At 48.9% G+C, this 16856-nt stretch overlaps 1 protein-coding gene across 6 annotated transcripts in view; it reads right to left on the bottom strand.

The window, feature by feature from the left end:
* The window catches only part of WSCD1 (WSC domain containing 1), a 55859-nt gene that overhangs the window by 12107 nt on the left and 26896 nt on the right, over nt 1-16856 (bottom strand). For 4 of the 6 annotated variants that reach the window (XM_054459500.2, XM_054459499.2, XM_054459498.2 and 1 more), the window contains exons 6-7: nt 2530-2689; nt 1372-1536 (exon numbers count right to left, since the gene is read on the bottom strand). In XM_054459500.2, the coding sequence (XP_054315475.2) occupies nt 1372-1536; nt 2530-2689 (325 nt within the window). Of the gene's footprint in view, nt 1-1371; nt 1537-2529; nt 2690-12402; nt 12714-16856 lie in introns of those variants that run through there. The other 2 variants (XM_063657063.1, XM_054459501.2) reach the window with 1 other exon arrangement.

The following is a 16856-nucleotide window of genomic DNA, read 5'->3' as shown; positions in this document are numbered from 1 at the left end:
TACATTCCCACTATACCTAATTTGTTGATTGTTTTTGCCATAAAGGGATGTTGAATTTTATCATTTATTTCTGCTCTGATCTTCATCATTTCTTTCCCTCTAGTACTTTTGGGTTTGGTTTGTTCTTGCTTTTCTAGTTCCTTGAGGTACGTCATTAGGTTGCTTATTTAAAATCTTGGTACTATTTTGATGTAGGCATTTATTGCTATAAACTTTCATCTTAGAACTTCTTTTGCTGTATCCCATAGGTTTTGGTATAAAATTAAAAACACAGTTGAGAGCTTTGGTAACAGACTAGATCATTAATTTCATTCATTAAAAATTCATTTTAATTATTCAGCTAACATATTTGTTTGATCGTTTTTATGATATCTATTTCTATCAAATTTCTCATTCAGATCATAAAATGTTTTCCTAATTTCATTGAATTGTCTATTTGTATTCTCTTGTATCATGCTGAGTTTCCTTAAAATCATTACTTTAAATTACTTTTCAGGTATTTCATACATTTCCTTTTCTTTGGGGTCTGTTACTAGAGAATTATTGTGTTTCTTTGCAGATATCATGTTTCCCTGCTCTTTCTTTTTTTTTTTTTTTTTGAGACGGAGTGTCGCTCTGTTGCCCAGGCTGGAGTGCAGTGGCATAATCTCGGCTCACTGCAACCTCTGCCTCCCAGGTTCAAGCAATTCTCCTGCCTCAGCCTGCTGAGTAGCTGGGATTACAGGCGCCTACCACCATGCCCAGCTAATTTTTATTTTTTTATTTTTAGTAGAAATGAGGTTTCACCATATTGGTCAGGCTGGTCTCAAACTCCTGACCTCAGGCGATCCACCCACCTCGGCCTCCCAGAGTGCTAGAATTACAGGCGTGAGCCACTGCGCCTGGCCTCCTTGCTCTTTCATGTTTCTTGTGTGACTGCATTGTTATCTGCACATCTGGTGGAACAGTCACCTCTTCCAATTTTATGGAGTAGCTTTCATAGGAAAAGACTTTTTCCAGTAGATGTATCCTATAGTGTGGGTTGGGTAGCATGCTTAGGTTTTGGTTCTGGGTGGTGGAGTAGTGTAGTCTCAGTGTAATTTCTTTGGCTGTAATCAATATCAGTGGTATCTGCAAGTGCCTCAGTGGCCTAGATTGTGGGTGTTTGTGGATACAATGGTGTAACTTTGCTGTGGATGGGGACCACCAGGCAGGCTGGTCTTCAATCCCTGAAGGGTGAGTATGGCACACAGTGGCTCCACCTACAGGTGATTCTTATGTACGCTCAAGTTTGAGATGCACTGCTCTAGTGCTCTGAGAAGATTGGCTGGCAAGGTGACACTTTGGTCACCAGGGAGCTGCCTTCCATAGTCCCCTGTAGCTTTGACTTACCTTTGTTGTAGAGGGTTCCATCAAAGTAGTAGCTCCCTGTATAGAAGCCAGTGGCATGCTCAATGAGGTGCCGTGCCCATGTGTTTCCGGCTCCTGGGAAGCTTGACAAAGCCACAAACACTTTGGATTTGTTAGGCAGGAACCTCCTGTCTGTACAACGAGTGTCTGAAAGTCCAAAAGTCATCACGGGGTTACTCACTTCCATTATGACTCACCAATTCACCACTAAACTCCCTTAGAGGAACTGACGAACAAAGACTCCCATTTAATAGATGGGGGAACCAAGGCCCAAAGCAGGGAAGAGATCTTCCAACTATACCTTAGCTGCACATGTCTGTGGCCAGTCTGAGAAAGCCCTGTAATGAGGCCTCCAATGCTGCAGTGCAGGAGTAAGATGGGAATCAGACACCCTATGGACCCCCGACTCCCATTCTCTCTACAGGCCCAGCCAAACTCTTGCTCCTGAGATAATTCCAGATTCTACTAGGGGAAGTGGGTGGGGATTGAGGCTAGGCTGAGCAAAGTAACACACCCAGCTACTGCCAACAGTAAACCAGAGCTGGACTAATGACAGGCAAGTCATTTGTTATGTCTCATCCCCAGGGCTGCTACGAGGAGCACATGAAATCACCAGGGGAAAGCCCCAAAACATCCAGGGCCGTGCTGGGTCGCAGTAGGCACTTGATAAAGGTGGTAACATCCCTCGTCACCTGCTCTTCCTTTCATCAGTTCCTAAGGTCAACAGGGGCAGACCTGATGCTCACACCAAGGAGGGTTCCCAGGTCCTGGAGGCACCAGTGTCCCCTGCAGCTCCTAGGATCTCATTCTTCCCACGCCTCCCAATCCTACCACCTTTCTGTTGCTATCTCTCTAGGACCTGCCCCTCTCTGCTCATCCTCTTACCATTGTCATCCCCAGAGAGACTTAGATAAAGGGTCCAGTGTTTTTTAAAGTGAGTCCAGGATTCAGCCTCTGTGGAGAGTGGAAACCTGACCCTCCCCATTATCTCCAACACCCATCAAGATGCCAAGACCTTTACACAGACACCTGCCATACCTCATAACTGCATGCTTGGCCATGACTGGCATCTCCAAACTCTGGAAGCGCTCCCCACCCCCCAGACCAAATGCCACTACCAGTCGGGGATGTAGAACCCACCTTGCACAGGTGTCTGGTAGACCTCACAGTATTCTGCCAGCCTCTGTGCCTCAGGGTCCTGGCCACATAGTGAGCTGTCCATGGCATCAAGCAGGTTGAACTGGGGGGTAGGGTAAGCACAGTAGCATTCCCAGCCCCTGAGAATGGCCAAGGGGAATTCCTGCCAGGGAACGATAAGAAGAGAAGCACATTGAGTGAATTTGAGGGTCATGTTTCCCAGGGCTCAGGAATAGGATGAACATGGATGATGTATTGCCAGCTGTATGGAATCCACAGGGATGACCACCATCCTTCCACCACTGTGCTCTGTGCCCAATTCCAGGGGAGACAAAGCTCAACAAGATGTGAGCTTCAAGTAGCTCAAGTAGCCCTTGTTCTTATAAGCACAGCCCTACTTGGTTGGTTCCATGACAAGTCAACAGTATGAGCAGCAATATGACTGAGGGATGAGTGATGTGCAGAAAGCAGGGGGCAGAGGCTGAAATCATATTTTTGAGATTCCAAGGCATTTGTCAGGAGTGCCAGGGATAGAAATGGCACTCTGGGCAGGGGCATCCATATGAGTTGATGTCCGCATGGCACAGAGCGGGGCAGATCAGCTGACATAGGGCATCCCCAAGGATCCACGTGTCACACCACTAATGAACAGACCTCAAGCCCTGAGAGGGGACTGAGATTCGATTCCCTCTGGCCCTCCTTGGCCAGCCACCTCCCTGGAAAGAGACCAAAACCAACTCTCATGCCAGATGTCCCACTGCAGGGTGGAGAGATTCTCATACAGTCATCTTTCCAAAGATGGAAGGGGTGGAGAAGAACAGACTTTGTTCCCACCCAAGATGCTCAGCCCAAGGGGGATTCTTCAAAATGGAGGGGGGCCCTGTCAGGGGTAGGAGAGAGGAGTCGTCTCACTCTATGGACCAGCCCAGATCCCAGCAGTCTCTTAAGTGGGTCCTTGTTCCCCTTTGGGGAGGCTGCACCACACATTGAAGAGAGCTGGCATCCTGAAGTTGTGAAAGTGAATTCTAGCTTACTTGCTAGGCACCCTTGAGCAAGGTGCCTAACTTCTTTGAATTTCATCACTGAAAAAAGTAATAAAATCTGCCTTGTAGGTTTATGGTGAGGGCTAAATGAGACAGGTCCAAAGTGCCCAGCACTGAGCCTGGCATGCTATACTTCCAAGGAGGAAGAGGTCATTCTCGACCTCCCTAACCCTCTGGGCATCAGCTATGTCTTGCTCGAAAATGTATCCACCCACCTCTCCCTCACGTATGGGAGAGTCCTCACTCTGCCCCAGGCACTAGCCCCTTTTCATCTCTTCCCTCTCTGCATCCTACAGTCGGGAGATGCTAGGACTTTTGGAGCGTAGAGAGATGAGAGAGTAATCTGTGAGTGTGTGTGCCAGGGAGGGAGGCAGTAGGTGGAGAAAACTTCTCACTGCTAAGGGAAACACTGCACAAACCTTTTTATTTTTTGCTCACAGCAAAAATCTCATAAATAAATAAGAAAAAGAAAATCAATAGCATTTTTTGAGCATGGCTAGGTAAAGCTGAGGATTTGGGCACTCATAAAAGACAACAGCCTGTGTCCCATGCAAGCGAAGATGACGCAGGGCCTGGGGCATTGGCAGGAGGGCAGGTATCTTTGGAGGGAGTCAGGGGAAATGCTGCTGGAGGTTGCCCCCCACTGTCAGGCTGTTCTTATAAGTACAGGCCGCGTGCTCTCCTAGGTGCCAAGCAGCCCCCAAGAAAGCCTCTCCCCGCTCTCCTCGTCCTTCTTCAAGCCAAGGCACCTGCGCTGTGAATAAGTGCACAATAGGCTATTGAGACTCGGTGGTACGTCCAACTAGACCCATCCTCACGGCCCCTACACCACTCTTCTATGGAAAGCGAGAGCTGGGGCCTGACCCTCAATCTCAACACCGCTGGCTTTTCCAGAAGCAAGTTTCCCCGGTCATGTGAATTCATGAAAGGCAACTTCAAGAATTGCCACCTCTGGCCTCTACAGCTTCATCCACCCTCTGTCACAAAACTCTCATCCCACCTCATTCCACACCAACACCTTCATCAGGGAGCAGCAGAAACAAGCAGTCCAGGTGTCCATGGCACACAGTGGCCCGTCTGTGTCTCAGGTACCTCTGTCCATGCTGGCTGCTATGGGCTGAACTGTGTCCCCCAAATTCATATGTTGAAGTCCTAACCCCAGGGCCTTAGAATGGGACCTTATTTGGATGTAGGATCTTTTTTTTTCTTCTTCTTTTTGAGACAGAGTCTCACTCTGTCACACAGGCTGGAGTGCTGTGGCAGGATCTCGGCTCACTGCAACCTCTGCCTCCCAGGTTCAAGCGATTGTCCTACCTCAGCCTCCTGAATAGCTGGGATTACAGGTACCCACCACCATGCCTCGCTACTTTTTGTATTTTTAGTAGAGATGGGGTTTCACCATGTTGGCCAGTCTGGTCTTGAACTCCTGACCTCAGGTGATCTGCCCACCTTGGCCTCCCAAAGTGCTGGGATTACAGAGATAATTAAGTTCAAATGAGACCATCAGGGTAGGCCCTAATCTGACAAAGGTCCTTACAAGAAGAGGAGGTTAGGATACAGCCAACACACAGACCAAGGGACAAGCACACAAGGACACAGTAAGAAGGCTGCCGTCTGCAAGCCAAGTGGGGAGGCCTCGGAAGAAACCAACCCTGCTGAGACCTTGATCTCAGACTTTCAGCTTCCAGAATGAGAAAATAAATGTCTGTTGTTTACACTGCCCTGTCTGTGGCACTCTGTCATAGCAGCCAAGTTGATGAATGCGGTGGCTTCCTTGCTGTTCCCTGACTTCTCCACTCATGATCCCACCTCAGGGCCTTTGCACTTGCTGTTCCCCCTGCCAGGAATGCCCTTCACCCAGATACCCTCATAGCTCTCTCCCTCACTTTCTTCAAGTCACCTTCTCCGTGGGCCTTCCCTGGCCACCCCCTTTTCAAGTTGCGAACTCTTCCCACCATCACCAACACATCCTATTCCCTCACCATGCTTTACAGTTTTGTGTAATAACCTATCTGATGACATGCTCTGATCCCAGGTGTACCACTCAATCAAGACAGGCAGCATATCCGTGACACCAGGGGCCCCTCTCCCCATTCACCGTCCTCCTTCCCTCTCCAGAGCAACCACCTTTCAGATTTCTATCACCATGGATTCGTTTTATCTATACCAGAATGTCATATAAATAGAATCACCCAGTACATGTTTTTGTGTGCCTGGCTTCTTTCATTCAGAAAAATATTTGTCAAATCCATTCATGTTGTTATCTGTGTCTGTGGATCATTCCTTTTCATTGCTGTGTAGTATTCCATCCAAGGATGCACTGGTTTGTTGATTCATCCACTTGTGGATTGACATCTGGGCTGTTCCCGGTTTTTAGCTATTGTGAATAATGCTCCTCTGAACATTCTTGTGCAAGCCTTTTAGTCCAAAACAGTTTGCATTTCTCATGGGTAAACACCTATGATTCCTACTTCCTTTTCCTCCATGACATGGATCACCATACAACATACTATATAATTTACTTATTTACCTGGTTTGTTGTCTGCCTATTTCCACAAGAACATAAGCAGGGTTGTTGTGTTTTTTGTGTGCTTTGTTATATTTTCAGAATCTAGAAAAGTGCCTTGCATATGGCAGATGCTCAATAAATGTTTGATGAATGAAGAAATGAATGAATGAGTGAACGAATGAAGAAACAAATGAATGTCCCTTCCAAATCCCAACCGCACCAGAAGCTGCTGGAAACTAACTTGGGTCTGATTTTTCTGCTGGTCATTGGGTTAACTGTACCGCAGGTATGAGGGAGAAGAAAGCCCGCTATCTCTAAGCAAATCTTCCCCACATTAGAAAGCCCAGAGGGGGCTCTGCTGTCCTGGGATTCCTGTTCCGAGGAAAAAAAATTCACCAGCATGGTAAATCTACTCAAGGCACGCTGGCTCCGTCTCCCGTCCCAGCGGTAACAGCCCCGCTGACGTTGATGCCTCACAATCTTATATCCCAGGACTGGAGAATGGGCTGCCCCCAGCAGTGACCCGAACCTTTTTTGCTTCCTTGAGTGGATTAAACTGTCAAGTTTCCGGATGTTTGCAGAGCGACAGGACAGCCGCAGACAGTAATGTGGTTTTATTTACAATATCACTGCTCCAGCAACATCACTGGATGCTGAAAACACAGAACAATTTTCAGCCTCTTGGGGATTTCTAGGACATGATTTCCATAAAAATTAAATATTGATGAATCTTATCTCTCTGCCAACTTCCCTGCTCCCCGCACCCTACCCTATGCTTCAGTGAGAGAGAGAAAGGGTGCTTCAGTGAGAGAAAGAAGAGGAAAAAAGGATCCAAGAATACAAGGCAGAAAAAGAAAGTGAGAAGATAGATTTGGGATTGTTTCAATCAGACAGGTGAGGGGTTAAAGAAAGAGCTGGCTCAGCCTGTGTCCGAGGGCAGAAAGATACGCATCCTCATCCTGATCCTGCATCTACAGCCTGAGCCTGGCTCGGTCTGGACGCAGGGCTAGTGCTGGGCTGGGCTGAGGTATGGGTGGGCATTCAGCCTAGAGCAAGGTCATGACTCAGCAAGGGCAGGGCTCTGGGGCTGGCGGGGATTTACATGCGGGAGGCTTGGTCTGTGGCCACTAGGTCAAGGAGTGAACATTCCTCCAGGTAAGAAGCAAGGTCCCAGGCGGGACCTCTGTAACAAATCAGCCCCTCTCGGCATCATCTCCTCCATCTTCATTCCTCCTTGAGCACTTTTCTAGGATCCCCAGGATTACACAGAATGACAGAGATTTCAGGGATCACAGAAGGGGAAACTGAGGCTCGGAGGTCGGCAGTGAACAGCCCAGGATGCCCAGCCTGCCAGGTGAATGGGAAAAGGAGCCAGCCTTCTGGACTCCGAGTCCAGGACCTTGCCACATCAGCAGAGCTCAACTCCCGAGAGGCAAGTTGTGCTTGGGATGTGCTGGGTTTCCAGTGAAATCTGCAAACCAATACGGAGGTTAGCTCTGCCAGTCTCTTGCCTCCAGAGCAGTTCCCTTCACTCCAGAGGCAGATCTGGATATTCAAGGTACAAAAAGGAAAGAAGACACCCACAAAGATGACTTTAAGGACTGGGACAAGGCAGGCAGACTTTTGCTTTCAGGCATATGTCAGGTTGGCTGAAAACTTGTCCAGTGATGCTGTAACTGGGAATGGGGCCTTGTGATTTGGGGAGGCAGATGCTGGGAGTGGAACCAACCCAAAGCTTGTCATCAGGAACTGTGGGCTTTGAATCCCATCCGTGGACTGCCAACGAGCAACTGGGCATCTCTGAGCCTTGGCTTTATCATCTGTAAAAGGGGCAGTTTAAAGACTATAGGGCTCTCACAGAGTTTGGATGTGTGTCCCCTCCAAATCTCATATTGAAATGTGACCCCCAATGTTGGAGGTGGGGCCTGGTGGGAGGGTTAGATCATAGGGGCAGGGATGCCTTATGAATGGCTCAGCACCATCCCCTTGGTCATGAATGAGGGAGTTCTTGCTCTCAGTTCACGGACAGCTGGTTGTTTATAGGAGCCCGGCACCTCCTCCCCATCTCTTGCTCCATCTCTCACCATGAGATATGCTGGCTCCCCCTTCACCTTCTGCCATGATTGGAAGCTTCCTGAGGCCTCACCGGAAGCAGATGCTGGGGCCATACTCATGCAACTTGCAGAACCATGAGCCAAATAAACCTCTTTTCTTTATAAATTACTCAGCCTCAGGTATTCCTTTACAGCAATGCAAATGGGCTAACACAGGCTCTGGAGTCTATAGGTGTGAGTTTAAATTTAGCTGAATTGAGTCTTGGTTCCTCCATCTATATGGTGCATCTGGGGATTGAAATACTCTTGAAGTGCCTTTCAGAGAGTAGATACTCAGTAAACATGGATGGGCTGAGTCCAGGGGAGGCAAATGCATGGGGGCAGAGGCAGGGGCTTCCTCCCACCCCCATAGTATCCACTTTTCTCCACATAAAGAGTGCACTCACCAGTCCCCTTCTCCGTGCACTGTAGCACACACTCTAAACAGAGGCTGCAATATCCACTCTATGCATATGAGAGCAGGCCAAACATGATTGTTTGTGGCAAATGTCAGAGTGTCTCCAGGGGACCCTGTGGGATGTGGGATGTCTCCAGGGGCGGATGGCTCTCTGAAGACTTGAGCCCCAGACAGCAGACCTACTTAACCCACCAACCACCCCAGGCAACACCCTCCCTGTCAAAGCCAAACAAACATCCTTCAGACAGAAGAGTCTGTGAAACACGGTGTGACTCAGAACCGTCCAATCATTGGGATCCTGAGGTCCCTGGCCTTCCACTGACTTGGGAAAGGACTGGCTCTTCATCCCAGGAAGTTTCTCAAACATCCCACACACACTGAAAGAACTAGGGGATGCTGAATAATCACGATGATCATAAGCATTGTCTGGAACACTCGCTACTCCAGACACACCCCAAAACATAAATCACAAAACCGTTCGTGTCCACAAAGTCACTGAATCCTCATCACAGTCTGGTGAGGCACTTTCATCTCCACCAATCCCATTTAGCAGATGAGAAGACTAAGGCTCTGCATTATGTGATCTGGCCAGGATCACAAAATGAGAAAGTGGCAGAGTAGGAATATGAACCCAGGTTACCATGACTCTGAAGCCCTTTTACCAGCTTCAGAAGGATGAGGCTAGAAGACACACTTCCCAAAATGTATAAAAAGTCTTAAAAGGGCTCATATAAAATGTACGTATCCTTTGCCCCAGCAATTCCTTATCTGCCAATATAGCCCGATGAAATACTTATGAGTGTGCTCAAAGGTTTATTTTCAAGGATGTTTGTGGCAGCATTGTTTATAATAGCAAAAAGGAAAAAGAAAAAAAAAGAAAGGAAATGGCCTAAATGTCCCTCAGGAGAGGACAGAATGCCAATAAGCCATAAGGCATAGCACAGTGAAAGAAAATGCTCACAACATATTCAATGAGAAAAAGGAACAAATGTGAGAAGGAATGAGTCAATGTTTATAAAACAAATTACGTAGAGATATACCTAGAACAAAAGACCAAAAAGATGTTCAGTGTTATTAGTTATTACAGGTGCATTCTATTTTTATTTCTGTACTTGGAAAATTTTCAAATTCTCTAAAATAGATATGTGTTAACCCCCCAAAAAAACAAACAATACGTGTTTTTCAAAATACAGAGAGTACAGTATCAAAAGGTTTACCACAGACTTTTTATAAGCAATTCAAAGCATATCCAATAGCTCTTGGAATGATTACAGCATTTTGTCAAAGAGAAAATTCTTACTCTCAAGGCTCACAAAACCCAGACTCTTACAGACCCAACCCTTGGCAAAGACATGAACTTGGGTGCCCCATGGAGACCATAAGGCTACCTTGGATAGACTGAATCTATTGGGATCCAAGTGCATTTTGCAAGAGCAGCTGCCCAGCTGAGAACAAACAGGTTCCATATTAATGCATGCTTTTCCATTTGAAAGGTGGCTAGGTGAGCACCACCATTAAATGGCCAAACAAACAAAAAAACTTAGAAGAAATGTCAATGGGAAAACATCCAGGTGATTAATGCATAAAGAATTTAGACACCCAAAAGAGGCTAAAAGAGGGAAAGAAGAAAGCTCAACACCTCTCTCCCTCCTCTCCCTGTGATTCCTTTATCAGTAGAATCACTAACAGCAGCTGGGAGAACAAACCTCACATCACAAGGTATAATCGCTGGTGGAGTGTCTCACATTAGTAACCTATTTGCAGATGGTGTTAGATTTCGCTCATCAGCCTCCTTTCGGAGCACCTCCACAAATGGCCTATCTACTTGAGCACAAATATCAGGAGACAAAACTAATTACCCCAGATCTGAATTGGTAGCAATGCAAATATCGAAGCTGCCCCCTGCTCACTCTCGCCTTGCATTGAAACATAGGAGCAAATAGGATCATGAAGGGGACTGAGAATGAGCAGGTCTCTTTCCATCTCCAGTACAATCACAGGAAATTAGACAAGATCATTGGACTGGGCTTTAAAAACACATTACATTGGTCAAGTCCCTCTTGCTGGCAGACAGTCAGATCATTAAGATGCAGATATCGCCTGGAATGTTCTCTTTCTGTCAAACTACACTCTTGGAGCTCCCCAAATCCATTTTCGTGAACTAGCAAAAAACAGTAGACATTTTATCTGGGGCCACAAATAAGCCTCAGATGGTGCTCAAAAGTGGGGGCACTACAAGGAACCCCCTCCTCTTTTCCTGTTTCCAAGCCCCGCCTCTCACATCTGCCGCTCCCCGCCAGCTCTAAGCCCCTAGCTTCCTACCCCCAGACTCAGCTCTGCCCCATTTAACATTCTACTGTGGGCATTTTCCATCATCAAAGTCTTTGAAAACATTTTCAATGGTTGTATTATAGTCCACTGTATGGCTGTGGCATCATTTAACCACTCCCACATCATAGGACATTTGAGCTTGTTTTTCGGCCAAATTAGGATGAGATAAAGCTGCCACCGGGACTGCCAGGCAGCCTCCACACCACTGGCCTTGCCAGAGAGGATGTGCTTGGCACTTCAGAGCAGGCAAATACAGCCAGACATCCCCAAATTCACCTCTCTTGCCACCCTCAACATTCAGGAGGGAAGACAGGATACCATTTCCTGCAAAGAGTTCTCTGGCCTCTGCAGGTCTGGGTCAGATCAACTTCCAACCAATTTCACATCCATCAGACCTCAATGCTAGAGGCAGAATTTGCTTCTCCATCCTCAACAATGGTTGGAAGAGACCATTGCTCCACAGGATTCAGCCCCACGGGGATATGGGCCATGACTGGGCATGGCTGCCTGGCATCTTCAGGTGGCTCTCCAGGGCTGTGGTTCTCAACCAGGGGTGATTTTACCGTCCAGAGGACATACGGCAATGTATGGGGACTGTGTGTCACAACTGAGGGAAGATGTGCTATTGGCATCTAGTGGGTAGAGGCTAGGGATGCTGCTAGATATCCTACAATGCACAGACAGATCCCAACATGAGTAATATCCAACTCCAAATGCCAACAGATCCAAGGCTGTGAACCCCTACTCTAGAGTGAAGTCAGAATTCCAGCAAAACCCCTGCCAGGCATCTGCAGAGCTCAGAGCTGAGTGGCTAACAGTACAGACGGTTTGAGTTCAAGTTACGCCCACATCCACAGGTGAGACAAAGGAGAATGAATGGACAATCTGGGAGCCAAAGGCTCGCTCTGTTGGTCAGACGGTGGTTTTACTTAAACGCATGACATCCAGGGCACTGTTCTTGCCCTATCTGAAATCCCTAACTCCAGAACCAGGTCACAGGTCGACTTCTGTGGCAACTTTGCCAAGCCATCTCTGAGGGTACCCCTGAGAAATGCTGTATCCCAGAAGGATCCAAGGAGAACTTCCCTCCTGCATGGGACAAGTCAGCTGCCCCACCCCACCCCCAACCCCATCCATGCCTCATCCTCCTCTCTGGGGGTTCCCACTCCTTCTTTCATGCCCCCACATCCTCTCTTGTGGATTCCAACCCTGTGGTGTCTCTTAGACCTACTCCCTTCTTTATTAGCTCTCATCCTCTCCCTGCTGCAGAACATCCTACCTGCAGCTATAAAGTGCCACACAAGCCATATCAGCCCCTCCCCGCCACACCAACAGTAGCGCCCTCCCACCCACTGAAGAAAGTCTAAACCTTGAGGCAGGCATCCATGTGATACGGCTCTGATGACTGGAGGAACACCAGGGTTCTTGGTCTCGTGCCGGTTTAGATAAAACTACACGGACACACGTGGGTGATTTTAAGGAGTGAAAAGTTTAATAGGCAAGAAAGAAGGAAGGAAGAAGAAAACAGCTCCCCGTACAGACAGAGGGAGGGGGAATTCGAACAAAGAGAAAACCCCGTGTGCAGTGGAAAAGTGGCTGCTTATATTGGGATGCTGGAGGAGGCGGTGTCTGAGTTCCATAAGACCCAGGGGATTGGTTTGACCAGGTGTGTCATTTACGTAGCCCTTGAAAAACCTGGCCCTCCCACCTTAACCTTTAATATGAAAATGCAGGTCGCCATGATGTTCTGAACACATGGTGTTATCTGGAGGTGGCCATGACACTCGGTACACCTGGTAACAAGGAAAAGATGGCGGGAATCACCATACTGAGTGAACCCAGTTTCTCTCTTTTCTTTTTTTTTTTCTTTTTTGAGAAGAGTCTCGCTCTGTCACCCAGGCTGGAGTGCAGTGGTGTGATCTTGGCTCACTGCAACCTCCGCCTCCAGGGTTCAAGCGATTCTCCTCCCTCAGCCTCCCGAGTAGCTAGGCCTACAGGCAGGCACCACCATGCCTGGCTAATCTTGGTATTTTTAGTAGAGACGGGGTTTCACCATGTTGGCCACGATGGTCGCGATCTCTTGATCTCATGATCCGCCCACCTCAGCCTCCCAAAGTCCAGGGATTACAGGCATGAGCCACCGTGCCTGGCCCTTTAAGCCGCCTTTTCTGTTAGAAAAGAGATGGTTTGGGGGTTGTTTCTTATTACAGGAAAATTTCCACCCAGAACCTTACTATCTGCCTAAAATAACTTCTTAATAACTCTCGTATCACAAGGCCCTCTGCAATTTGTGCCCCCTGACATTTCACAGCACCCCAAGTAACCCTGCACGCTGGGCCACCTGGGCTGCTTTCCCGCCACCTGGTTCCTGCTCAGCAGTTGTCTCTTCGTGGAACACACTCCTTAATCCCCTCAGCCACCTGCCGACACTGCCCCACATCCTCCAGCTCCAACCCTTTCCAAAAGTTGCAACCATCTTCCTTTCTCAGCCTCCTTCCAAGCCTTCTTCACCCGCTTCAGGCGCTGCCCTTACTCTGCCACCAGTGAAAGTCACCTGCCCCTGGCTGTGCCCACCGTCTCAGCATTTGCATTTTGCAAAGTCCCACTAAATATGCGCTGCCAATACCCACTTTAAACTTTAAAGCTGGAAAGGATGACTCTGTTCCTCACAGCTGCAAATGTTGCAGCCCTAAACAATGGAACTCAGGAAACACCACCCTCCCAGTCCCATCCGACCACGCAGAGGCGGCCCGGATAAGGATCAGGTGTCGACACTGGCTCCAGTGTTGTGAGTGCTGAGGACAGAGGCTGTTTCTAAGAAACCTGGATGCCCTTCCCATGTATTTCCGACCCAAACAATTCACGACTGCTCCAGCCAGAGCAGAGAAGGGAACTTGTCCTTGAAATGTGTTGTGAGGGGAGATGGACAAGGTGCTAAGGTGTGATAGCACAAGACACCAAGAGCCTGCGTGAATCTTCTGGCACATGCTCCAGTGTGAAACTGCAGCAGTCTGGATTTATGCCAGTAAATATGAAGGAAGGCTGAAAATACAAGTTGAAGAGTTATAAGCCTTTAAATTCTTGTTTGCAATCACAAATACGAACTCTCTGGACCAGCCGGGCACAGTGGCTCATGCTTGTGATCCCAGCACTTTGGGAGGCCAAGGAGGGCAGATTGCTTGAGCCCAGGAGTTCAAGACCAGTCTGGGCAACTTGGTGAGACTGCCCCCCACCCCGTCTCTGCAAAAAATACACAAAAAAATTAGCTGGGCATGGTAGTGTGTGCCTGTAGTCACGGCTACTCAGGAGTCCAAGGTGGGAGGATCACTTGAGCCCAGGAGGCAGAGGCTACAGTGAGCTATGATCACACCACTGCACTCCAACCTGGGCATCAGAGCAGAACACTGTCTCAAAAAAAAAAAAAAAGAACTCTCTGGGCCCTAATGAGGTACCCAAAGGGAGGAGCCCCAGAAAACTGAGGCATCTGCCTAAAATGCTGCTTTGAACCCCCCAACACACACAAAAGAAGGGTTACGAGGATGGCTTGCCTCCCCCTCACACATCACTGATCGGGGTGTAAAATGAATACAATCCTTGCCAAGGACAACTTGACAAAGTTTACCAAAATGATAAAGACACTCAGTCTTTGACCCAGCATCTCCAAGGAATATTTTTCTTACAGATTCACTCACACAAAGTGATCTACGTACATACACAGGTAGTCACTGCCGCATTGTTTGTGAAGGCTGGAAACAGGCGAAATGCTTAACAGCAGGAAACTGGTTAAATAAATTATAGGACCTCCGTGTAATGGTAAAAAAGAATGAGAAAGCACTTTGTGTTGCGATGTGAGACAATCTCCAAGACAGGCTGTCCGGTGAAGAGTTCAGTGCAGAAGGGCGGGTGCAGCTCCTGCCCGGCTGCGGGGCTGGTTACAGAATGGGCAAGGATGCAGTTGCTTGAATATTCAGTCTCTCTGGAAGTAGACATGAGAAGCCAGAACAATCCAGGCAAGGAAACGCATGGAGTGAGAGGAAGGCTTCCCTGCTATGCCCTTTGGCGTCTTCATTGTGCTCCAAGTAAGCATGTTCCTATTTAAAACTAGTCCGAAACACTAATGGCTCATGGCCACAATGGCCATCCCTTTCTTTCCCTCCTCTTCCTCCTCATCTTCTCCATCTCTTCCCCCTTCCATAACGCCGAATGGCAGCAGTGTGTAAAACCACGGGCTATGTGTGGCGTCAGGAGCAGGGGCTGCAAAGTCGGCCGCTCTGTGCCTGTGTGTGGCTGTGTGTGGCGTCAGGAGCAGGGGCTGCAAAGTCGGCCGCTCTGTGCCTGTGTGTGGCTGTGTGTGGTGTCAGGAGCAGGGGCTGCAAAGCCGGCTGCTCTGTGCCTGTGTGTGGCTGTGTGTGGTGTCAGGAGCAGGGGCTGTAGTCGGCCGCTCTGTGCCTGTGTGTGAGGGCTCTCAGCTCTGCACACCTGCCCAGCCTCTCGCAGCAAGCAGGCATCTGAGTATCTCCCATTGGGAGCTACTTGGAGGATTAAAGCAGATAACCCCCTGCAGGAAGGCTCCTAGTGCCATGCCCAGCACACAGCAGGACTCTCCAAGCTGGTTGTTCAAGGGAGGCCTGCCTTCAGCCTGGTCTGGACCACAGAGTTCCTTTGATTCCAACAAGAGGGCCTCTCAAGGGAACTGCTCTGAGCTGCAGGTGCGAGGGAAGCCCTGGGAGGGTGGCTCATCCTCCTGAGAGCACCAGCAGGGCCGGCAGCTGAGCGCGCATCCTTGCTGCCTCTACCCATCGCTCTGCTCCCATGAGGAGGAGAAGGGATGAAGAGGTCCCCAGGCCAGATGTCTGCAAATCAACAAACTGCCTTTTTGGCTCATTTCATTGCGTCGTGGGTGCCCTGATGCCCAAGACATCCTTGGCTGTGGCTTTGGAAATGCTGGTGACGCAGGAGAGCCACTTCAAAGGATGCACTTGGACAAGAAGAAAGCATATATGAAAGGCTTTGTTCCCCAGCCCCCTCCAAGGGAGGTGTCCCCAGAGTGCAGAGGAACACGGGAAGCAAGGAGAGCGGGAGTGGGGGGTGCAGCAGAGGATGGCTGTGCTGCTCCTGCAGATCCGATCACATCTGCTGTCACTGAAGTCCACCCCTGCACCCTTCAACCCACAGCAGACTATGGAGCTACCTGAGTTCAAATCCTGACCCCACCACTTACTGGCTGTGTGACCTCAGGCATACGGCTCAAACTCTCTGCCTCAGTTTCCTCACCTGGAAAATGCAGATAATCATAGTCCCTAGCTGTAGGGTTGTTAGGAGGATTAAATAAGTTAACCCAAAAAGCATTTGGAACAGTACCTGGCATGGAATGAGTGATCAACAAATGGCAGCTTCTGTTGATTGTCATCATCGTCATCATCATCCTGGCCAAGGCCATCCTCTCACCTTAGCCCTGTTCCATTACATTGCCAAGTACCAAAGCCACATTGAGGGTACTGCAATCCCAGTGCATGTGAAACAGCCCCAGCCCCAGCCCCAAGCCTACTGCCACCGAGGGCCATTTCTAGAGCCTTAGCATCCACCCCAATCTGGAGTCTGCCTGACTCCAGCCCAAGATCTCAATGTTCTTCGGACACAGTCTGCTGGGTCTCCCCAGCCTTGCTTCACACACTCCAGGCCCTGCTTTTTGCAAGGCTTCTCTGGCCTTGACCAACTTTCCCCACCCCAGAGCTACCATGCAATGCGGGGTCAGTGGCCTTTGGTGCCTAGCCCTGCCCCTCCATGGGGTCACGCTCTACCCCTCAGCCCAGGCTGAACCAAAGATGCAAGTGCAGCTCCAGCCCCTGTCATCAGATTCACGGCCCAACACTGTCAGCACCAATAACAGAAAATCCATCAGCTATCCCCAAGTCCCGAGCCAGCATCTTCTGGCT

This window comes from Pongo pygmaeus, chromosome 19, assembly GCF_028885625.2.
Source record: "Pongo pygmaeus isolate AG05252 chromosome 19, NHGRI_mPonPyg2-v2.0_pri, whole genome shotgun sequence".
In the NCBI taxonomy this organism is placed as follows: domain Eukaryota; kingdom Metazoa; phylum Chordata; class Mammalia; order Primates; family Hominidae; genus Pongo; species Pongo pygmaeus.
This window is presented reverse-complemented; position numbering and strand designations above follow the sequence as displayed.